This window comes from Carassius auratus, chromosome 50 (assembly GCF_003368295.1).
Source record: "Carassius auratus strain Wakin chromosome 50, ASM336829v1, whole genome shotgun sequence".
In the NCBI taxonomy this organism is placed as follows: domain Eukaryota; kingdom Metazoa; phylum Chordata; class Actinopteri; order Cypriniformes; family Cyprinidae; genus Carassius; species Carassius auratus.
Window position 1 is genome coordinate 6,334,270 of NC_039292.1, and position 25,969 is coordinate 6,360,238.

General features: G+C 37.9%; 1 protein-coding gene across 1 annotated transcript; it reads left to right on the forward strand.

Moving 5' to 3' along the window:
- The first annotated feature begins 396 nt into the window (after positions 1-396).
- Positions 397-25,664, forward strand: LOC113066794 (E3 ubiquitin-protein ligase znrf1). Its single transcript, XM_026238827.1, has 5 exons — positions 397-1,307; positions 16,302-16,397; positions 22,567-22,672; positions 23,053-23,144; positions 24,238-25,664. The coding sequence occupies exons 1-4, from the start codon at positions 920-922 to the stop codon at positions 23,108-23,110; spliced, it is 648 nt and encodes a 215-aa protein (XP_026094612.1). The 5' UTR covers positions 397-919; the 3' UTR covers positions 23,111-23,144; positions 24,238-25,664.
- The last annotated feature ends 305 nt before the right edge of the window (positions 25,665-25,969 follow it).

Consider the following 25,969-nt stretch of genomic DNA (forward strand, 5'->3'; position numbering starts at 1 on the left):
CTGCTGAACTACACTCGCATTTTTTGGGCCCATTATGGAGATGAAAATCTATCACTTTCCTCTAGATAGCAGCTGAAGTATTTATTAGGCCTCTGACTGAAGTGTTGCAAATGAAAACATGAGGAAAACCTAAATTAAATCATGTCTGAGTGCTGCCTCTGTGTTAACTTCGTTAGAGCACCGTTACTGGGTCACATCTCTGTCCTCCTTAAACACCATTCATTCAGATCACCAATCGGCTGTTGGAGGTGAGACGTTGTCTGTGTAAAAAAAAAAAAAAAGACAGGTATCTTCTTAATAATTGATTGATTGGGCTAGATATTGTAAATCCATGCTCGCGTTTACAGCACATCTCGCCACTGTTTAATCCGCGTATGCGCAGTAACCATCTCCATTGTCTCCCGGCAGCAGCAGCAGCAGCAGCGCACGGACGGATCTGCGCGTGCAGGGGAGCGGCACACGCTGACCCGAATCTCCAGGCAGACAGAGGAAGGACGAGCGGACCTGGACGCGTGCTCTGGACGGGTATCATGGCTGGTGTATTTTGAGTCAGTCCTCTCTGAATAAGAGAGAGCTTTCTGCATTCAGAGAACTGCGGATGTGTTGTTGCGCGTGGTGATTCTGGGCTGTCCTGTCAGTTGCTTATAAGCGGAGAACGTGTTGCGTTTTTGCTCTCGCGAACGCCTTTATTATCACCCCCTTGTTCTCTAAGGTGATTATTAAGACTTTAAGTCCATGATTCGACCAGGAAAATGGGCTGTTGCGTCTGCGAGACACAGCTGTTTTAGTCAGACTTGACAGCCGCGGATTTTAGCGCTTGTTTGTGTCGCTTGTTTGAAGGAGGTTCGAGAAGCGCCGCAGGGAGATCCGTGACACCCTTTCCGCGACACCCCCACCCATATTTAGCGGATACTTTTGGATGGGGGGTAAACAGAGTACGGCGGGGCGGCCCAGGGGAGCTTTTCCCGGTGTCTCGACTGATGACAGTGCGGTGCCACCCTCGGCCCACTTCGGGCACTACCGGCCAGGTGGCACGATGGGACTGCGCAGCCGCTCGGTGAGCTCCGTGGCGGGGATGGGCATAGATCACAGCGCCACGGTGCCCTTCGGGTTTTACACCCCCAGGGGAACAGACTCGGACAGAGCCGGAGGGGGGTCTGGCTCAGATCCCGCTCATAGCGGGAATGGATACCAAGAAACGGGCGGCGGGCACCACACGGACGGTATGCTTTACCTGGGGCCCCGGGCGTCGCTGGCAGACACGTTGCCCCTGCACATCGCGCCCCGGTGGTTTAGCGCTCGTAGCGGTAAGTGGTAACTTATAAACGGCGCAGTGGCAAGCTCCATCGATGCCACCACATGTAGTACGAAATATCACTTGAGGGGCACGCTGCTGCTCCAATTTTCGCGCTGGCGGGAGGGGCAATGCGCACGAGACCTGTCTGACCAACGACTGTATAAACCAGGTTGCCAAATCTTACTGGGACAATTAGCCTGGGATTACAAAATGAGGGGGACTCGATGGGTATCATCCGCTTAGCTCGAACCACAATGTGTCTCTGCGACTGTGGTAGGGATTTTAATTAATAACAATGATTTTAATTAATAAAAATCACTTCACTCAACATATTTGGTTTGTTTAGCTATGATAAGCGATGTCAGTAAGGTGGCGACCATCAAGTTTATTTTTGTTGTTGCGAGTCACTGAATCAATAATTGCCTCACTTTTATGTCAGCTTCAAAACATAACATAATTTGAGTTTCAGTAGCTACATCATTTTAACCACAGTTGGTTATAAGTCAACATATTCATTGTCTGCACATTTTTCTTCATATTGAGATCATGATTAACTCACTTGACAAATAAGTGAATAATAGTCAGTTGGTCAGCATTAATAAACATAGATGCCAATTCAATCTTTCAGGACTCATTGAGTTTGTTCTCAATAAAATGTTTCATTCTTTGTTGCTCTGAATCTTGTTCAGACTTGTTCAGTGATTCGTACAATAGTAGTTTTACCAGTAAAATGCTCTTCACAAGCACTCGAAAGCTACATATTCATGCTATATCAGTTCTTTAGGACGGTCACTTGCATCTAAAGAAGACAGAAATATGAGTCAGCACTTGAAAGTGTAAAGAACGATTAATTACTGACTGGAACACCACTGCTGGACTTGTCAAGGCCTGAGCCGCAGCGCTCTAATGCCTTCCAGCTCCTCAGTGCTCATTAAGCAAGCCCCAGATGTGGCCTCCAGAGGAAACCTGCCAGATGTAAACAATTCAACTGCGTTTTCCCTTAAAGGTTGTTTCTCTGACATCAAATGAGGTTTCCCTCATTTTCAGGGAACGCCGCTCATGTGAACAGTTGAGGCGTTCAGCCTTGAATGTCATGGTGTGTGATCTGGCTTCTAAACAGTGATCAGCCACAGGTTGCTACTGTGAGTTAATGAATGTCACAGTGAACACAAGAGAGGTCAGGTGCCTTTCTGAAGGGTGGGGCTCAGGGATCATGAGGGGACACCTGTTCTAGGAAAAGTACTGCCTGTTCTCCTGTGTTTGAAAGTAAGACTTAGTAAATAGGTATATTCTCATGTCAAACACTTAATGAAATGGGAAAGACTCATCTGAAACGCTGAATTAAACATACCCACTCATATCAGCTCAGTTTATCTATAATTTAAAGCTGCATAAATGTGAATACATTAACTCTCTGCAATTTCATTGCAGAGTAAATGTATTTTAAAGAGTCCGTAATCTTTTTTTTCACTCCCATGTAGTTCGAAACCTTGATGAATTTATTTTCATCAAGACAAAAGCAGATATTTAGATAATTATTGAGGTTTTCTGCCCATTACAGTGTTAAAAACATTGTTCAAAATAACTTATTTTTTGTTCCACAGTAGTAAATAAGTCATACTGTAAGTCATACTGCATCCTAACTAGCAACAGAAACATTGGCTCAACCAATGGTGTGAGTTCACGGTGGGACTATCTTTTTCGCTGGCCAATGGCAGATGGAGGGAGTGGTCAGGAAACCTGTATGACACTCTCTTTTTTTTGCAATTCGATTCAGCCAGTGCCACAGAAACCTCACCTTTAGTTAACAGCTGCACATTTATGGATTGCAGGTATGTTGTTAGATTAGAACTGTATATATTTAAGTAAACGGTCAGCTAATAATATCTGTAGAGCTCAACCCCTACCGGCTCCACAAGGCGTGAATGAGCCTGGATTCCATCAGTGTCTTACAAGTAAATTCTGTTTATTCTCACTAGGCAAACATAAGTTTTGTTTACACGAGTGGCTGGGCCACTTGCAACACTTTGTAGAGAACTTTAAGACCTGCTTTATTCATTTATCTCCTGTGACAAACTGTGTCAAACTTCATCCATGTTATTTACAGTAACTGTATTACCATTGAACATATTTGGTGAGGTAGAGTCTTTCTTTCTTTCTATTCATTAAACTTTCATTTATCATTCAGTTCTTACATGTTGTTATGTACATCAGAGTGAATGGTTTACAGAAGGGACTTGGTTCAGTCCACTGGTTGTTAATTGGATGGAGGTAGATCTGAATGCAAGCATGCAGTCGATTGTAAGAAAGGGGTGATATTTATGCAGACTAAATAATTACAGTAGTCCAGCATTTGTTACCAGAGACAAGTCTGTAATTTCACTGGAAGATCCAGTTAATACATTCTGATTAAAAAGTATGAAGTAAAAAAATGTGCATGAATTAATTGTTCACAATAAGATAATTTAAGTGCCCTATTATGCCTTTTGAATATTACTTTCATGTGTCATGTAGCTGTATGTGAACTTAAAACTATTTCAGTGTGGTTAACATTATGTTGAGAAGATTCTGTATCCTATGCTGTGATAATAAATTAGTTTTATCACATCTTAATTACCACAAACTTGTTAACACTTGACAGTTACCACTAAGAAACATCCTGCTCCAGTCGTGCTTGTGAATCAGTCTCTTGTCGATCAGCCAGTTCAATCGTTTCATCATCAGACTCCGGCTTGAATTGTTAAGGTACAATCGATACCATCTTTTCTATGTATTTGCAAATCTACATGCGCTGTACGTGGTAGACCAATCCACCAAAGAACTGCGACATCTGACCAATCACAGCAATGAGGGGTCATGGAAAGGAGGGGTTTAGAGAGATTGATTCTTTGAACTGTACGAGTCGTTTACAAATAATTTAGAAATTAGGTAAAATTAAATACATTTTTGGAGAAAACTAATGTTTTAATGAACGCATAATTTTTTTACCTTGCATGCACGTAAACCTGTTTTAGGAGACTCATAAAACAATATTAGCAACCTTAAAAATGGCATAATAGGGGCACTTTTTTTCTTAGAAATAAATAAGGTGAATTTAATTCTTAAAATGGTTCAGATCAGTGAAACACAAACATTATGTACCTGAAAAAGAAAGTTGTGCTAACTGTGGAAAACTTACTGCCACACTATAATAGTTGTGTGTGATTTTCTGAATGGTTTCTGAATATAAAAATTACATAATATTATGAGATATAAGTGGATATTTTGTCACATAGTATTTAATATTTGAAAACTGGCAATTTCTTGTGTATTGTTAAATATATTGGAATTCATTATATTTTCGTTATACAGTAAGTAATTTAATATATTGATTGAATATATTTTTATATAGGGTGTTGCTAGGATGTTCTAAATGGTTGCTGGTGAATTCTGGGTGGCTGGGGTGTAGCACGAAACTTCTTATGTCCTCAAGTTTTTTGATATTCCGATCCTATAATAACTTTTATTGCCTGCCAGGAGAAAATGATTGCTTAGAAAAGTAGCTCACCTCTCCTCAACAATCCACACAACTTGTGATGTCATTCATGTTCATAGCACAAACTTGTGGGATGAGTTATGGGCTGGAAATTAAGTATGAGCAATAGTAGTAATGTTTTTCTTAGCAAGCACTACTAATCATCAATAATTGCTTTTATTTAAAGAGTAAGCATGCTGGTGATTTAAAGTTGACTCATTGATAGTTGTTTATTGAGAGGAAGTTTTTCAGATTAATTGTAGGCTCACTGAGTAAGTAACTGTGCTTAATTTCCAATTAAAAGTGGTATTTCTTGCTAATCTTTTTGTTTAAATAATGAATTACATTCTGTGATGTCATGTCAGTCTTTACATAATGTAACAGCTTGCTTATTTCAAAGCTGGTTCATTCATGTTAGAGATGTATCGTCTGTGTTGAAGGCTGGTCAGCTCATTGTGGCTTTCACTCACCTGTTTGCTGCATGCAAGCTGATTACAGGCAACAGTAATCGCTCTGCTAAAAGTGCTCTGTTTAATCATTATTGCTCACCCCTTAGAAAACTGAGTAATCATTCACTGGCCTCCACTGCTGCATGTTTCCTGCTTTTAAAGCAGCCCTCATATCACAACAGAAGTCTTTAAGATTACATTTTAAGTCAACATCAACATTTTGCATTGATTGCAATTGTTTTGGTGGCAAGTCTTTTAGAAATGTTGGGATTGTGGAACATCTGTGCTGATCTGTCTGGCAGCAGGATTCAAGAAATATAGGTCACTCTCTCAAATTGTTTCTGCTGTTTCTTTGCCTCACTGGTCTCTCTCTCTCTCTCTCTCTCTCTCTCTCTTAGCTCAGGATTTAATACATTTATGCAAAGACACAGATGCACATACACTTACGCTGCATCTTACTGACACAAAAGCAACACACAGTCTCAAAAACAAAATCAGACACGCACGCATGCACAGATATACAGGTTGTGTTCCACTCACCCAGTGGTATCCTCTGAAGTGCATTTCACTGGATTTTTGGCCATCTAAAGTGAAAAAAGTCAAATATGATAATGTAAATAAACTATACATGGCATTCATTTTTATGTAATTAAAACAATATAATTAAATACAAAATGAATAGTCAATTTTATATAATTTTACACTGAGAAATATATTGAATACTGAATAAACTATATTTAAAAAATGTATAATAAATTTGAGGGTCTTAATTTAGGGGTTTGGGGTATTTATGGGTATTGTTTTAAGTATTATATATTTTGATATAATATAAAAGAACATATAATACAAAATAATATATCAGATGTTATATTCAATATTCATATATTCATTAAATATAAATGTTTAATATTATATACATATCTGTTATCATACTCAACCCCTGTTTTGCTGAACTCAAGTTTGAGGATGTTGCCTTTGAACTTCTACACATATCCCCTTCTCAGTGCGTATAGGGAGCAGTGTACACTATGTGGCGCCCCTGTGAATCGGAACGCAGCTACACACACCACAGAGTTAAAGGAGGTTGGCTGTTGCTGTGACAACCCTGTCGCTTGCCACCGCTGTTTTCAAGCTGCAGTCTTACACGCGGCCTCAACAAGCCTGCCACCCCCACAACACTCAGACACTCATTTCACTCAGACCCAGAGGGAGGGAGAGTGACAGCAATGAAGAGAGAGACATTTCCCCTGCCCCGTCACTCACACTTCCCTCATGTAGCAGCTCCTGTGAATGACAGCTGCCAGAGCTCCTTCACTGAAGGAGGAGCTGCTAGTGCAAGCGACTGGCTAATTAGCAGGGCCTAGAGGAGGCCATGACAACAGTTCCCATGGAGCGGTGACCAAACCTTGCCATTATACAGTGGAGACCAGCTAAAGATAAACCTGTGACAACCACAAGGTTGGCTTGTGTCGCCCCAGGGACTTCTGCGATGTAGTTTTACAATGTTTTTTTGCTATTGTGTGCTCACTTCCTTGTCTATTGAGACCTTACACATTGCTATGCGATTGTCTGCATGCTATCAAAGAGAAAAATATAGCCCCGTCTTTTCTCTCAAGGGCCAAAACAACAAGCTTACAGAGGAAAACAGTATGTCTGCACCTATAACCACACACACACACACACACATATATATATATATATAAACACACTCAAAGACACTCTTCTCCCTCTCCATGTCATTACCTCCCTCTCTTCTGCTGTTGCCATGGAAACAGCTGTTCTTTTCCCACTGAAGGTAATAAGTTGAAACTAGTTGAGGAGAGTTCGTTCTCATGTCATGTGAACACCGTTGCACCGTTGCACCCATGTTTGGGCATCCTGGTTGTTCCATTCAGGAGCGTCGGAGGCTGTGATTCAGATGGCCCTCCACCGCCGCCGCTGGTGTCAAGACACAGTAAGCCTCCTTGCAGACAGTGTTCTTTGAGAGATGATAAGCGGTGAAAACAACATGCAATATTGATTTATTCTGTTTTTTTTACTGCTTTCATTTTCTTATGTGCTGTATCTCTGTGTGCTTCACATTTAAATGCATTTGTGTCTATTAAAGGTGCCATAGAATGCAAAAATCACTTTTATAAGGTGTTTGAACACAGTTGTGTGGCTGCAGTGTGAAAAAAAATATATACAAATCCACCCACTAATTGTTTTATAATCCCAATAAATTATAAACAGTCTCTCCACATGAGCAGTTCCAGATTTCTCACTACTATGATGTCATTTTTAGGGAAAGTCCCGCCCATTTGTGTAGCTTCCTGTCCTAATAGCATATACAAAGCCCTGAGTGAGAAGCAGCGGTCCACCATTACTGTTTTCTTGCTGTAGCTGCTGGAGGTACATTGTCAGCGCAAAAGAGGCATTAAAAGTGTTGTGTGTTTGGATGCACCAACGAATATAGACCGCTGATGACAAGGTGGTTAAATGTAATTTTCGAAGGAAATGTCCCGGAAGAAAACAGAAAAGTCCTATACGTTTGTGCTAACATTTTACATGTGCTAACATTTTACAATGCTTCGTACGCAATATTTATATTTATTTATATTTATTTATATATATTTTATTTTTTTTCGAAAGAGCTTCTTGGCTCTCTGTAAGGCTAATGTTACTAAAACTGTCATTGTCTCTGCCTGTTTTCACTAATGCTGCCTTCACACGTTATCAGAATGATCGTAAATCGGAACGTGGTAGTTAAAAATTGCATTTGGAAGCAATTTGAGGTCAGTAATACTGGTATGCCCGCGAGCATGAGCTCTTAATACTTCGCACTCTTCTGAAAAGGGAGGCGGGAGCACCAGCTCATTTTCATTTAAAGGGGACTAACACAAAAAAACAGTGCATTTTGGCTCATACTGCAACAATTTCAACAAGCTATTTATTTTGAGATAAAACTTCACACACTGGGGACATCAGAGAATAATTTAAAAAATTGTATAAATGCATTCTATGGCACCTTTAACCTTCTTTTTAAATATTTTATGTAGTGACAGACTGATAAATTTCTGATTGTTGTAATTGGTGGATAACAACTGTCTGGTTGACTGACTGACTGACTGAATGAATGAAGGGAAAGTTCTGTCATTTCCAAAATCTATGATTATTTTCCATATGTTATATTTTGGATGTTGGTGTGCTGGCATCCCTGACCCAGTTTCTTGAATAGCTTAACTAGCAACATTTATTTGGTAAATTTCTGGCAATTATTGTGGTGAACATCAAGTATCAGCTAAACTATCCTAAATAAAATAATCTATTTGTGTATAATATTTTATTAAAAACACCTGAGGTGGAGCTGACATAAATGAGACGAGATGCTCCTGAGCTTCCTCTGGGATTGTAAGGCATAAACACTTAAAATTTAGATTTTTGTGTAACCTACAAAGGGATATGGAGGCACTTGCACACACACACACACACACACACTTTTTAAATAATACTAATACCACACTGAATAAGCTGATACACTACAACTTCGCAATTAATGACAGGGAATGCCCTTGACTCATCTGCTCTCGAATCCGAGGCTTCAAACGGCAAAGCCGCTTGTTGAGCGGCGGCATGCAGCTGCACTAATACTGTCCTGATGGGCAGTACTTTAAAAGAAGCTGTCATGCTGTCTTCTCGCTTGCTCGCTCGCTTTCTTCCCTCCTTCGACAGTGCTGTGTCACCATGTTTACATCCCTGTCTCACTCTTCTCCAGCACTCCACCCCTTTTCCCTCTGAAATTTCCTTTCAGAGTGTTGAACTAATAATTCAAGTATACATGAGAGTGCTATGTAAACCAACCAGCCAATTACAAAATCCCATGTGCTTTTCTCATATTTGGAGAATCGATTAACTGTGCATAAATTAACAATATTCTTCATGGATTTTTGTGAATAATTAACCCATTTGGCAAAGAACAGTTTTCAAATATTTTTGAGTGATTGTTTTTTTTTTTTTACAAATGTTGGGTGAAATTAAATGTTGAATCATGTAATCATGTGTGTAGAGAAAAATTATATTTCTAATAAAAAAAATATTTATTTATTTATTCATATGTATATATTTAATGTCTTTAATACATATAGGCCTATACATCATGCTTATTAATTTATGATGATATATTGTTATATGTAGGCTATATTCCAAATGTATTTATATCTAGCTTAATAGCTATGTTTTCTCGTACTTGCAAAATCAGTTAACTGCATAAATTAACAATATTCCTCACGTAGCTCAGTTTTACATTTTTAGTACATTTTTACAAAATATTGTGTAACTACATATTTTGATATGTAGTTGAAAAGAGATTTATATATATAATATCACACATATTGATTTATTATGATGACTTAGGCTTGTAAATCCCATGTTAAAAATGATATAATAAAAGCTATGTCTGAATACAGATTCTGTTGTTTGTCTACTTATTTGTTCCATTATAATATCATCCATTGCTTACTGAACACAGTTTGAACAGATGGATATTTATTCTTTGGTTGGAAACAAATGTATTGTTGCTGGACATTCTCTGTCACAGACCTGTATCTTTTTAAATGGCCTCTCTTCCTTCTGTTTGCTGTCAGAGTCATTGTATGATGGACAATATACAGAAACCTCACCTAAGAAGAGCATACAATGAAGGACTGAATCAGTGCAGATGTGCATCCTGTGTTGTCCTTTTATAAACCTGAATGAAGGTCAGACTGGGAGAAATTAATTTAACTTTAATGGCAGTGAGACATTAAACACCAAGCTCTCTGACTTCAGTGTTAGAGATGGTTCAATATCTCCCCGTAGTAGTTATATATTTTACAGATCAATATTTTGTAAGGAAAGAAGCTGGCGACTGGAACCGAGCTTTAAGGTTCTGCTTGCATTGATGGATGTGTGTTCCGTGCTGAGCTGTAGTGTGTTATGACAAATGAATGGTCACAGGAAGTCATCACTGTCTGGCCAGATGCGGTTTCTAGGCAGTCCTGAAGCGCTTAACACCTTTTAAGGATTTGACCTGGTTTTGTATGTGGTTTTCTGCTGAGTCATGCTGTGGTTTCCTGCTTGTACACAGGCCTGTTTGTCTTTACCACTGACCATGGTTCATTTCATAGCTTTTGTTTGAAACATCATGATATATTCCTATGTATCAGTGTATTCTTAATGTTCAAGCTGTTTAGAAACCAAACTGGAGGTGCAGTTCACTTGGTGGATTTATTAAGACATCTCAAATGGTTTGTCAGCCGTGCTTCGAGTCCTTCCTAATGCAGTTCTGTGATGTAATCATTGAGTCTTTCACAGACTCATGCTGCCGCTGATTGATTAAGCATCTCTACTGTCTGTAAATGTCCTCATTGTAATCAACCCATTTGTTTGAATACTGTTCAGGAAACACACTGATCTTTTCAAGCCACGGTGTGAAGAGACACAGATCAATCGTTTGATTGAGTGTTGACTAGGGTTATAAACGCATAGGAAAACAAAGGTTTTTGTTAATATAAGTATACAAAACTACACAGAGTTATAGCAAAAATTATATATATTATTAATAATATTGATAGTTTTATTTTGTTCAATTGTTTTATGTTTCAAACTTTTTATTATTTTAATTTTAAAATTGTATTCCTATATTTGTATTATTTCTTTAGATAAATTAAATGTGACTGCTATCAGTGACTGTTTATCACTGATAGCAAATTTTTATTATTGCATATTGCAATCTGTTTTATATATTTAAAACAGCACAAAAAAGTATTACTATTGCCTTTGTTTTTAATTGCTTTAGTAAATGTGTACATTTGCATGCTTTTCTTTGACTTGACACACTGAATAAGGTCCCATGTTTTCAATTTTGAAGAAAAAAATGGTATTTTGTACAGTGCAACACTGTCGGTGAGTCTTGGGAATTTTGTTTAGCAGGAGCATAAAGCATCTATCTAAGTTGTTTGACTTCTTCATCTTCGGCCGTGGGGAACAGAGCAAAAACTATATGCGGAAGTATCATCAAAAATGCATGGATATCAGACGGAGCAGTCAGCTCTGCTTTAAGAATGCGTCAGCTCAAAGGACAAGAGCCAGGGGACACTTTAACAGGTGCATCAAACAGCACGACGAGATGCTCTCTGAGTCTCGAGCCTGGATTGTTTTATGGACGTTGATTCATGCTACAAATGAAGGACAAATAGTGAACAACTTTTATATAAAACTACTATAACTATACAAGACCTCCCAAACTGAAAGAAATTACGTTTCTGATTGAAATCGAGGCTGAATTCAAATTGAAGTGTCTTTTTGACTATTAACTGTCCCCATTTACCACTAAAACAAAAAACAGTGGCAATTAACCAACAGTTACACACAAAGTTCCAAACGCTCAGTCTCCCATTAATGTCCTGACTTGAGCCAGAGCTCATTAAAGACCAATAGAGTGTCTAATTGAGCCACGCACTGTGAGAGCAAGCAGCTGCTCTTCCCAGCAGCCTTTAGGATTCCACTGACTGAGGGGCCCATGGCTCTTTTCTGGCCTTTTTACACAGACTCTTCCCCTCATCAGAGCCCCAACTCTGTTTATAAAGGTTCAAGCCATGCTGCCTGGCATCTGAATTCATATTCAAGTGACAGTTCACTCAAAAATGAAAACTAAGCTATTATTTATTCACACTTATTCATCAAATTTTGCACAAATTACTGTTTTCCATTCAATTACAATGAATATAGTTCTGTTTTGTTTTGTTTTTGTTGCACTTTATCTTACAGTACTTGGACTTACAGTGTACTAACCTAAAAGAGTACTGGTAATATAAGGTAACTACATGGGTTAAGGTGAAATTTAGGGTTACATTTATATTTATTCATTTGCGTTGAGTAGAATTATGGTTAGTAGTTATTATTACCCAGTTATTGTAATTACTATAACAAGTACATAGTATGTACATGCGGAACAGGACTGTAACAGAAAGTGCTTCCATTTTTATTTTTTAGCTGTGTAAAGAAGGTAAAATACTATAAACGTAGTCCATATAATTTGTGTGCTATGTTTTAAGTCTTCTGAAGTCATAGCAAACTGAAATTTGTCACTAAAAATCTCATCAACAGGGTTTTTAATAAAAGTAACATCCAAAATGTTCTTATTAATTTGTTCTTATTAATATTGATTGTTTCTTCCCTTCTCTTTAATCAGTTTTATTCTTATATATATATATATATATATATATATATATATATATATATATATATATATATAAAACTAACTTCTTATCTACATATTTTTGTTAGTAAAGTTGCATTATTATAATTTTTTTGTTTGCTTGTTTAGTTTTGTCTTTTACATTTTTTTCACATTTTCTTCATTTTTCTACATTGTGCAGCAACTGCTGTTGCTTTAAATGTGCTATAAACTCGAAATATTTTTTCAACTGACTTCTGATTGAGTTTGAATGATCTGTTCACTATTTGGACTCACTCAGTTCTTGAGTTCAATTCACTGACTCAATGAATCTCAATAATAGACTCAATGAGTCTCGGTGAGTTAACAGCTTACTTCAAAAAGATAATCAATGAGAACTGACTTGAATTTTGGTCAGTTTCTTAAACAAAGCAATCGTTTTGCTTCAGAAAGTCTAAGTTATAGTGTACAAGTCCTATGGACCACGTCTGTGATATTTTTTCATCCCTTTCAAAGCTTGGAAGCTTCAGTCTCGATTCATTGTTATTACGTGAAAAGCAGCAATCAAGACAAAGATCAAAGAAAGTCATACTGTTTCAGACCGACATGAAGATGAGATTATAAGGGTTTTGAAAAACTCTTGGAGAGCAACAATCCAATTGGATGGGGTCAGTTGAGGTAATTTACAGATAAGTTCACTAAGTCTAATGACTTGATCTCATAAGCTCATTGTCATTATGGCTGGTTGGGCATGAAAGACGTCTGTTCTGTATGTTTCTGTGGTGTGCTGCTGTTGATGTTTTCAGTGCCATGTGATACTTGCGTTTGTGGAGACAGTTGGCCTCTCTCATGTGCGACTCGAGATCTGTGTGTTGACAGATGGAACCACATCACCCCCTTTAGTAGCATTGTTTCAGTGACTCACACCTCTTAGGAGACGGGACATCCCTGTCAGAGATTTCCACACCTCCGTTTTCCACTTCAGTCTTCTTTCCATCTCTCTTTCTCTCTCTCCCTATCCATCTGTCCCCAAGGAACGCCTGAAAATAGCAGCCTAGGGAAAACTGGGTCAGTCATCATCATGGGTTCCTGGGGTGGGATTTGGAGGTTTTGGTGTGCTCTAAGTGAAGAGTCGCGGGGCGGAGAGTATCGAACCTGGGTTATATTGACAGATGGAGCTGTCTTCATCCCTACATTTTTTGTGTCGTGTTTTACTGACTTTGCATTTTGGCTCTGTTTCTAATTCTGTCTCACTCGTTTTTCTGGCATTTCTACTTTTGTTCTTTAGACTGTCTGCACCTGCTTTCTTTCACTGAAGTTCACACAAGCATGAACATTTTTTATGGCATTCCAAACTAATTTGGCAGATTTTTCTTGTTGTTTAACTCAACAGTAGACACTTTTGAAGACAGTTTTCTGGTTGGGATAGTAATTCATATTTTTGTGTGGCCTGCCAAAATTAGCCCTTTTCACACATACAGTTTACATACAGGTAATTACTATTAAGAGATAATGTGTGAACTGGACCTTTTCAGAAATACTGGTAATTTACCAGTATGAATGCAGTAAATTACCAGTAATGTGCTCTGAATGAAGCAGAATGAGATTACCTTTATGAGGACATACTAGTTCAGAACGTGCTGACGTAACACGTTTAATCTACAATCAGGAGCCGTGTATGTTCCTGTGTATGTTTTCAATGCAGCTAACCTTGCTTCGAGAACATGTGCACTGGAAGTTAAACAGCTATGATGTAACTCAATATTTTCATAAACACTAGCAGGAAAATTATGGCATATAATGTGAAGAATTATTGATTGATTTGTACTTTCCTACTGATGACTGTGTGACAATATTATAATTATTTATGACTTGCCTTACATCCTTGATTAATTAAAGTCAGAATTTTTGTAGTTGGATGAACAATTTAATGCTATTACTTCTTTCTACCTCATTTAAATAAAAAGATATAAACAAAATTCTACAGTTAACTAGAGATCTTATACAGCTTATGTTTCAGGCTGCTCCTATAAGGAAAAGACCTTGTCTTCACCCTAAATAATTATCAGCGTAAGCACTGAAATAGAGTAAAACTGCTGTTAATTAGATTTTCCCCTCGAACCAAGGTTCCACATCATGAACACAGAGAGCTTCTCTCGGAAAAAATCCAATCAGGTTTTTCTCTTATGTTTACAATTTCTAAAAATCCACCCTCCAGGCAATTGTGAAATGGCTTGCTAGTCAGTGCTTATTTCTAAACTTTACTGAGAGCAACTTGTAGTATCCCAGTTCTGTAAGTTGTACAGAACTGAAATTTGCCTGCTTTTGAGTCTTTTCGGCAAGGTTTGTACAGTACAAACCTTCTCCAATGGAAGTCCCCAAACTCGTTTTATAAAGCTGTGCTGATGTGACAAGTTTTCATATAGTTTATGAATGTGAATACATTTATCAAAGTCTGCTAAGGAACAACACTTTAGCTTGCTCTACAGTTCATTGCATTGGGATACACTGACATGAATCATGCGAAAAGGCCTGCAGGCTTTGCTGTCTGTCTAAAAACAAGGCCTGTGGGCTAAACGGTGGGATGTAAGGTGCCAAACAGAGTCTCAATGACCTGTCGCTGCGTCTGTGTTTATGAAGGAAACAGCCCAGCTCAGTGGTACTCAGTGTGTGAATGGCTCTCTCTTTCTATCTTCCCCTACAGGCCTTTAGTTGATGTCAGAGGACAGGGTGTTAGCTGAAGCTCTCTTTGGTTGCTGCTTTGATGCTAGTGTTGTGGTTTATTGCATAATCGATTGGTTAGACAAACTGTTACAGTTAAGTAAGACGCCATATTGAATTTAATGCAGATGAAAACGATGCTGAACTGCACTGTATAAAGGTTCAAGCCATGCTGCCTGGCATCTGAATTCATATTCAAGTGACAGTTCACTCAAAAATGAAAACTAAGCCATTATTTATTCACATTTATTCATCATTTTACAAACTCACAACTATCAAAACTATGTTATGAAGGTTTTGTCTACTGATTAGTATTAATGTGTGTATATATATATATATATATATATATATATATATATATATATATATATATAAATAAAATAATTTTTAAGAAATTTTGTCAGCTAAGCAGTCTACTGAGCACTCTGTACTTCTATACCTCATTTCATTCCTGTCAAAAAATAAATATGGCACTTCAGATAATCACGAAATAGTTACATTGGGATGTACAGTAAATTCACTTGATTTACATTTTTTTGTGTTTTATTTTTTATTTGAACTATTGCTTAAATGTTTGGGGTCAGTTATGTTTTTTTTATACTTTTATTCAGCATGGGCGCATTAAATTAATCAAAAGATTTATGATATAACAAAATGTTCTAATTCAAATTTATTCAGTTTTTTCTTTATATAAAAGAATCCTGAAAAATATCACAGTTTCCACAACATTATTAATCAACAAAACTGGTTGAAAAGTTTCTTGAGCACCGAATATAAGAAAACAACAAACACACTGCATTATTATACTGTGTAACATGATGGCAATGCTCTCATCTGTTTGTTTGCTGATACCGGCCTAACATGAGCCTCATGTAGCTGCCGATGACATTGATGTATGTGTTTATAAAATGTAAGTTTAAGTTAAAAAGCTTTGTGTCAACGAAGTAACTAAAAGCCAAGCTAATGCATTTGCAGCAGGGCGATAGAGACATAACGTGTTGTGCGGGATTATGGTATTGGCTGTTATCAAACTGCTGCATCACTGTCACAGCTCATTCCACTGCCTTTGCCGGCTTCTTGCTGCTTCAAGAGTTCTTACAATGCTCTTTCCTTATTCCTCTCCAGGATTCAAGTGTCCTGTCTGCTCCAAATCAGTGGCATCCAATGAGATGGAGGTTCACTTCATCATGTGTCTGAGCAAGCCCCGCCTCTCCTACAATGGTAAGACACACCCCCACTCTCTCCGCCCACTCGTGTTCCCGAAAACTTCAGCAGTATCATCTCAATATCTACCCTCTGCAGTATTTTCTTTTCCACTGTATCAATTTATCCTTTTATTCTCCATTTCATTCTGGTCTGTGACTCCATTCGGGGCATGAAAAGAGTCTGTGAACTGTGGATGACCCCTAAATCTAGGTCTCTCTCTCTCTCTTTCTGTTTTGCTGTGGGAAACCACGTTTATCACCCTTTTTGTTTTTGCTCAGTTTTTTACCCTCTTCCATCATTCTCTTATTTGCTGTTTCATGGCATCTGTAAGCTATCTTATTACAAGATTTTTACTCCAGCCATGTTTGATATTACTGTTCATAGTATCTTAAAGATATTACTGAATTTACATTGCATTCAAATTCCAAATTATGATGGATATCCGAGTAAAATGTAATGTTCAGTGGGAAATAAATTAGGCAATATCAGACTTTTTTTTTCACTGGGTTTTCATTGGATCCTTTTATCAGTCATGCCAAAGTTAAATATAAGGCTATAGTAAATATAAAATATTCCTAGATTGACAAGCAACACTACAGTAGCTCACTATCTGTTCTGTGAGCTTTTGGATCAGTAAGTCAAGTGCAGCTTTGCAGGAAGGTGGTAAACATGTCATAGCTGTAGTGACCCGAAGACATGTGTAGTCTCTGCTTGTAACAGCTGTGTTGGGTTGGATGGATGTCTGACAGCTACCTGACTGAGGGACAGCTGTCCGAGCCAGCTTGAGCTAAAGGTGACCTGAAGCGATGCATCTGATCTTTACTGGTGTCACATGATCTGTGTTCCGAAAACATTCATTTAATGCCCTTTGGTTTACTTGTCAATAATTATTGACCTAAAACAAGGCTTTTAAATGTACAGGCACCTTTAAAAGTAAGTTAATACAGGTTATGCATGTTAATACTAGTTTTAAATAGCAAGAAAACTTGCTTTCCTTACCTTTTTATCTGTTTTGCATCTATTCAATCCCTTGTTTTATCATTTTAGCACTTACTGACCCCACCATGTTGAAGTTAGTGGCATTATCAGACCAGAACATTCTGCAGCGAATCTTATTTCCCACAATGCACTCTGTCCCATTGTCAACTGCAGCCAGTGACAGTCACACATCAGCAGATCTGGCTCACTGTAAAACCCACTGTCTGTGAATGCAGTATGTACACTCTGCTTGCCTTTTTACACTATATGGCTTGTGCCCTCTAGCCCTCCATGTCTCTGTGAACTCTAATCCACCCGTTTGTATTGATCCAGGCAGGGAAATAACCCTGGACTAATGCTAGATGTAACATTGGACTAACCCTGAGCTAATAAATGTTTCACCCCAGAGGAGATGGTAATAAAGGTTGAGGGGATTTCATTCTAACAATATTCAGCAGATAGCAAAACATGAGTGTGAATTTCAACATTTTTCGTAACTGACAGTCACAAAATAATGAATGGATATTTTATTGAGTTTTTTTCTCTAAAATACAGCTCTTTTTTTTTGTGATGTTCAAAGTGTTCTGAATATCAATAGATAGATAGATAGATAGACAGACAGACAGACAGACATAGAGAGATAGAGAGATAGATAGATAGATAGATAGATAGACAGACAGACAGACAGACAGACATAGATAGATAGATAGATAGATAGATAGATAGATAGATAGATAGATAGATAGATAGATAGATAGATAGATAGATAGATAGATAGATAGACAGACAGACAGACAGACAGACAGACAGACAGACAGACAGACAGAGAGAGATAGATAGATAGATAGATAGATAGATAGATAGATAGATAGATAGATAGATAGACAGACAGACAGACAGACAGACAGACAGAGATAGATAGACAGACAGACAGACAGACAGACAGACAGACAGACAGACAGAGATAGATAGATAGATAGACAGACAGACAGACAGACAGACAGACAGACAGAGATAGGTAGACAGACAGACAGAGATAGATAGACAGACAGACAGACAGACAGAGATAGATAGATAGATAGATAGACAGACAGACAGACAGACAGACATAGATAGATAGATAGATAGATAGATAGATAGATAGATAGACAGACAGACAGACAGACAGACAGACAGACAGACAGATAGATGAGACCATGCAGAAAACATTGTGCAGCAGAAATGTTTTTCTGCCCTCTGAAAAACTCTGTCTCATCCCCCTCCCCATGTGAGAGCTAAATTTAACAGCAGGTATTAAAATATCATCATGCTTAGTCCTGGATTGGAAAAGACACACTGGTCAGCTCACATGGGCCCTTCTGAGGGTGATACACACACTTATACACACACAACACTGCTGTCAAAGGAATAGCGTTAACATTTCAGGGGCTGAATCTAAAAGCCCAGACACAAATTGACAGCTATAGCAAAGAATGAGGATCATGATAACCAACAACTGAACGGCCTAACCAGTGACTGATCTCTCTCACACACACACACACCAGTCCATTCCTGTAAACTAGTGCAGCTCGTCTCAGCTGCTGAAGTCATCGGCCCTAAGAGGATAACAAGCTCAAGTGCAGGAGGTTGTCGTCCAGGGATGTGTGGGGGAAAGGGCAGCATGTTTGGCTTGCCGGGACTGGTGTCTGGAAAATTGCAACAGCATTCGAGAATTTTTTTTCAGAAATTCCTTCATAACTCACAAACAACTACACATCTGTCTAATATATATTTAAAAGAAGACATTTAAATGGCAAAATGTAACTGCACTATAAATACTTAAGAATTAGAGTGAGAAATATAATAATAATAAAAGAGTGTTGCAGTTGTCACAGTAATGAGGTTAAAGGGAATTGTAACACTTGAAAATATTTGCCATTTTGATTTTAAATAAGACTCGACATTAATCATTACTGTATAGTTTTGTCCTTTGTGTGTTATAAATTTGAATATGTTTATTTTCATACATTTGAGTGGGACATTTAATTATTATTTCAAATACATTACAATTATTTGATTTTTAAACAATATATAAAAAATAATTATAACTATAATATACAGAATACACTGTAGTAAGATCGGTAAGTAAGATTTGTTAAGTTAATACTTTTATTCAGTCAATATGCATCATATCGATCAAAAGTGACGGCAATGACATTTATAGTGTTACAAAATATTTCCATTTCATGCTGTTCATTGAAATGTTCTGTTCATCAGAGCATTCTGAAAATAAAAATAAAATCACTTCCATGAAAATTTGAATCACCAAAACTATTTTCAACATTGATAATAATAAATAATTAATGTTTCTTGAGCAGCAAATCAATATATTAGGATTTCTGTAGGATCATGTGACTCTGAAGACTCTGAAAACTCAGCTTTGCATCACAGGAATAAATGATATCTTAAAATATATTCAATTTAAAACAATTATTTTAAATTGTAATAAAATGTCATAATATTACTGTTTTACTGTATTTTTTATCTAGGTCTCGGTGAGCAAAGAATATTTTTTTAAAATTCAAATATTTACGTACTTAATGGTTAAGTTTAATTCCAGCCTAACTTTGAAGAAATGTAGCATGTTACAATTGCCCCTGGTCTCCTGTACTGCGTCGCCTCACTAAGCTGATTTGTGTTTGGAGCATATGTCTGCCGTCTGTTCTCTATTCATTCCTGCCATCATCTCCTGTTTTTCCCAGCTCACCTCTTCTTGCTTCCCAACCCGTGTTGTTCTCTCTCCCTCCATCGCATCCTCTCTAAACTGCTATCTATCTCTTTTCCTGTCTGCTTGCTCCCTGCACACAAAACAATGGAGCTTCATCTCCCCATCTTCACCTCAGGTGCCCTAACTTCACTTTTCCAGCAATGCAGATAGCTGGCCGAAAAATGTATTTTGTTACTGTTCATTAAAACTAAACTGAAATAGAAAACCTGAATAAAAAACTAAATGTACCGATAAACCATTATAGAAAAAACATCACAAACACCTTTGTGTGGAATTGCACCTCTGTAGCGTGAGACTGATCCTAAAGCATTCTGGGAAAGCTGGGTTAACTCTTAATTAATATCCTTCGTTTGTACGAACTCCATTATCCTGTGATGATTCTTACTAAAAGCATTCAGAAATTACCACCCTCCTCACCTTAACACTCACAGAAACAGACACTCACACACAGGTGTTTCCACGGAAAACTGTGAACGTTAGACACGAAGTGCTCTGTTTCGTTTTCTGGCACATTTCCTGTGAAGAAGACTTTTACTGGAAACTAAAACAGGCTGAGAACGGTGTATTTGTGTATGCGTGTGTGTCTGAGTCATTGTGCTGGTATGGGCATGCAAGTCAAATCGTGTTGGTTATTGCCCTTAGGCTATTAGCAGAAAATGAGTATACACCTGGTCATCATCTCTCTTCACATCACCCCAAACATACACACAGCAATGAAGCATGCGTAACTGTCTTTAACTACTAGTTATGCTAACTGCCAACCCACCTCTCCGTTGACGTAGCGTCAGGGCATGCAGGTTATATGCAGGTGCATATGGGCCCAGGCAGTTTGGGGGTCCGCCAAACTGGGGGGATCTTTTATTTTAAATGAATAGAGCCCTGAATAGGCCCGGCCCATGTCCAAAAGCTTATCCGATTTCTCGGCCCAAGTCCGACTGGATACCATGTCTTTTTTCTCTGTCTTCCCCATTACACAGCTATTAAAATAGTTCAGTTTTGGATTTTATGAGCAAAGTGGTCATATTTGTTTTTGTTTTTTTATTAAGTTACCTAAAAAAAAAAACATGATTTTTTTTCACCATGCATTCAAATATTCATGTTTATTTCATGCTGCAAAATGTTAAAGAGGAAAATATCATTGATTCATATGCATCTTGATATGAGGCTAATTATCTCACACATTAAAAAGCGTAAAAACACATCTTTGGTCTGATGTTTAAAGACTGAGAATTTGTTGTAGCAATGCACAAAGCTGCGATGGTTGAGTGTCTTGCGTGCTATAAATAATGAATGGACCTGAAAACGTAAACATAAGTTCCAAGCATTGGCCTAAATAGTTATGATTCACTTCAGAAAAATCATCAATAGGACCAAATTTAAGTTAACTGAGTTGGAGCCCATAACATTTGGGGGGATGGCACTGCATCACTTAACCAGAGCTGTCACTGTGAGTGAGAAGGCAGAGGAACACAGTAAACCGCATTTCATGCGTCTTTACTCACCACTTCCCCCTGCTGGCAAACAAGCCATTTTGAATATTTTTTTTATTTTTTATTTATTTTTAATAACAGTGAATGGTGGTCAGATGAGATGTTGTCAGGCCATATGTCAGTAAAATTGCTAAACAGATTTTCCAGTCCTGTTAGCCCTTATACTGTGCTCGTAACACAGTGCTCTTCAATTGCATGCACAAAAGCAGTGGTGCATGCTGTATATAATTCCTTAAAAGCGTTAAATGAAACTACGAGCATGCAGTGTCATAGTTATGTCTTCAGTTAAGTCGTGAAGTTACCAAAAAGGTGATTAAAGTTGCCTTAAAACACCAACTGTGCATGCACGTATTTGTTTTATATGAGTCAAACTTAAGAACATGTCTCTGAAATGCAGTGTATCGTGTAACTGTCCTGGTATGGAGCAGTCCAACACTCTTCCTGATCTAACAAACCCGATTCAACTCCTCAGCTCATTATTTTAGACTTTAAGAGCTCAGGTGGGTCAGAAAAGGTAAAGAGTTGTGACAAAACGCGATGTGTGTCAGATCCACGTCATGTTCGGCAGTGGCAGCTCTTAAAGCAGCTAAAATAACCTAATTATTAGGTATAATATTAGGTATAATAACCAGCTGCTTTGAAGAACAAAAGAAAAAAATAGGAAATCAATAACTTTTTTGTAGCTTTAAGGATTCATTTATATTTAATTAAGACTTTTGTGTTATGTTATCTTAAAAACAGGTTTCAGGTTTCTTTGCTGTATAGAAAGTTCAAAAGAACAGCATTTTTTTAAATAGAAATCTTTCGTAGCATTATACATTTTCTTTATTGATCAGTTGAATGCATCCTTGCTGTATAAAAAGCAAACTTTTTGAACGGTGGTGTTTATATATCAGTCTTTTAGGTTTGCATTATGTGCTCACTGTGAGTGTCTGTGTATGTGTTATAGATGACGTGTTGTCAAGAGACGCAGGAGAATGTGTAATATGTCTGGAGGAGCTACAGCAGGGAGACACCATCGCTAGACTGCCGTGCCTCTGTATCTATCACAAAAGGTGAGATGGACCGCAACAACACGTCAGAAATTTACCACAAGCTCAGTCCACCAACCGATAAATCCTATCACTTCCAAGTTAATCGTAATATTTTTGGCCTAACCAGCTGCAACCGGCAAGACATTTGTTACACTTGCTTACATGGTTTCTATATCCAGTCAAGAATCCTGATCTACAAAGCTTTATATTATGTTGGCTGTAATTTAGTCATTTCCTGCACAAAATTATATAAAGCTGGAACTCATTGTGACACAGGACACTGTGACAATCTTAATAACCATTAGAATCATTTAAAGCATTATGATAATCGAAAGGTTGTATTTCTGATGTAAATGACATGATTAAAGTTAAACTGACATTGTTAGCATCTCTTTCATTAGCTGTATAGACTCCTGGTTTGAGATCAACCGCTCCTGCCCTGAACATCCTTCAGACTGACCTCCATCATCTACTTCTGATACCACTGAGAAAGGTGAGCACCATCACACAAATATTCTCAGTATATCTCAATAATCAGATATTCCAAGATATTTTTTTTGTTTATCAGACTGTAATTAGCAGCATTATCTCATTACTTCAGTGCACCACTTTTAAATAGGTTATTGAAAGTTTCTTCCAAAATAGCAAAAATAAATTTAATCATAAAAGCTTGTCAGGAGGATTTTTAGACATTTAGTAAACGTGGAAGTATCACCGAAATGTTTTAACTCTTGAGGCCTCTATATATAAAATTGTGTTCACGAAGTTCTAGAACCTAGACCACTTGTTATGATTATTATTATTATTATTGTTTTGCAAATTAAACACTTTTTTTAGCACTTAAGTTCTCTAAAAGAATCCATGTTTACAAAGGTCTAAAACTCAGACCACTTCAATAGTATATTATTATTTTAAATTATTAATAATCTTAAAATATCACAAATAACAGTAATAATATACAAATGCAAGTTTTTACACTTGTGTTCTCAAAATAAATTAGGCTTTCACAAACATCTAGAACTTAGACAACTCTCCTATTATTAATATTATCAACATTAATAATGTAGTATTATTTAAGAAAAATGCTAAGTTAACAAATTTGTTTATCTGAAAAATATTGCTACAGTCAGTTATTCTCCTTTGAAAATTTGCGTTCCGGGCCGGAATGTCAGTCTTTTTTTTGGTTTGCAAAACCCGCCCACTGCCAGTTTACCCAATTGTATTTCAGGACCCAGTTTGCCAGTTGGTAGAAAACACAGCATATTTCATTTCACTCCTCATCCAGTGCGCTTGTTCTTGTTGGTGTCATCAGTCTGGCAACCTGTGTGTGCATCAAGTCTGAGGAGGAGGGGCCGAGTGAAAAAATATTTTGAATTTGGACTGCAATACCTAGTTCAACCACTCGGTGTCAATCCTACATAAAGCACCTTTAAACATGCTTGTGTTTCTATGTATAGATGCACTATATGTCTCCCACACAGCTGACTTACAGTACACCACGCTTAGATCACCTCCCAAGACCCCTGTCACAAACACCCCTGGGCTCAGTATGACTCTCATATTCCATCTTTTTTCTCTTATTTTAGGGCACTTTATGGACCTAAACCTGGATATCCTGACACAAAAATAACCAAATAAATCAATCTACCAACCAATTCGATCAAAGCCTGTGGAAACGGAAATGTGTCATCGCAAAACTGAACCAATCAAAAGCGTTCATCCAGCCAACGCCGTCATTACCACTTGCAGAATCCCAGAATCTCCTGCCTGCTGTGCTAGAGACTGCTAAACTGCTAACCGGGCCCCTTCACGGCAAAACCACCAACACTGGATCTCTGGCTTTGGAAAACGTCTCGCTTTCTTGCCCCCTCGACATACTCTGTGAACGTATCGACTTGTGTGTTCAGTCTGTATTCTGACCAGTGCCTCTCTCCTTGTGTATGTTATCAGATGGAAGGAGATGGGGAAGAGGGGGCGGGGCAACACATGGGGTGGGGAGACAAAATGGGCAGGGCATATGCAGAAAACAAATAGTAAGTAGACCACACTTTGCAAATCGATCCAGTGGCCACACCTGTCCTGTCAATCAAACGAAGCTGATTAGAGGGGTGTGGCAGGGGCGCGGTTTCATACCTGGTTGGTGGGAGGAGTTTTGTGTGTGCGATTCACTCGTTAGTGATGTGTTGGACAGCCGGTGGACGTATATTTAGTTATTCTGTGTGTGCATGTCTGTGATCATGTGTCCACAGGCGGGGAAATGTGTAAATTGTGTTTCCTGTTAGTGCCAGAGGAAGTCCAAGACATCAGCATGTGCATTGTGATGGGGTTTACGGTCATAAATGGAGAGAAAATACACTCTCGGTCTGTCTTCAAATGTTTACAATTCACATTAGATGTCTTTCCCCTAAGGATTCAGAAATGAAAAGAAGCTCAAAGTAATTTTCCTAGTTCCATCTGCAATTTTTTGGGCAGTTATTAAGAAGCGCTGACCATAATATTCAGACAGTTTCCCTGTGTGTGTGTGTGTGTGTGTGATTTCAGCTTCTGTCCATCCTCCCATGTTTTCTCTATGTGACCGACCAGCTTGCGTCTGGTAAGCTAATGTTGCTTCACTACTGTATGTAAAGCCCAGATATACTGGTGTGGATCTATTACAAGATCATTTCTATGATCTGCATTAACTTTTTATTTTTGAAAAATCTGTGAGAAACCTCACGAGAGATCTATTTAACCTTCAGGATGCCTCCGTCTACTGTATAAACAGCAAGCACTGTTAGAAAATAATGTTGCTGTAATTGTAAAAAAAAAAAACATTTAAAACAAATGAAAAGGGGAAAGGAGTAAAATGAAAAAAGGTAGAAAAAATAACCGCAAGAAAATATATGACAACCTATTACTTTTTGTGTTGGATTTTTTTTTTTCTGCTTTGTGCCTGTAAATGAGGGCATACAAACACCATCCATCAAAACAATGGATAACAATTTCTCCTCACCTTTTAAAACAAATCAAACAATAAAAACAGAGTCAGGTAGCGTAGTACTATCTTGTTCAGCGTGGGCTGCGGAAAGCGACTCGGCACTCTCGAAAAACCCAGCCTTTTCTTATTTTTGCGTTCAAGTCATTTTGTATGTTTTCCTTGTCTTTTCTTTTTTTTCCAGGGACATGAACGGATGCCTGTTTCTAGGAGTGTACAAACTAAGTGTCTGATGATTTCGATGTGCAATCTGTGGGACAAGTAATAATGATAATGATCATACATATAATTAAAACAAGATGAAATAAGACCAGATGTTGCTTTCTTTTATCGACAAGTCCACT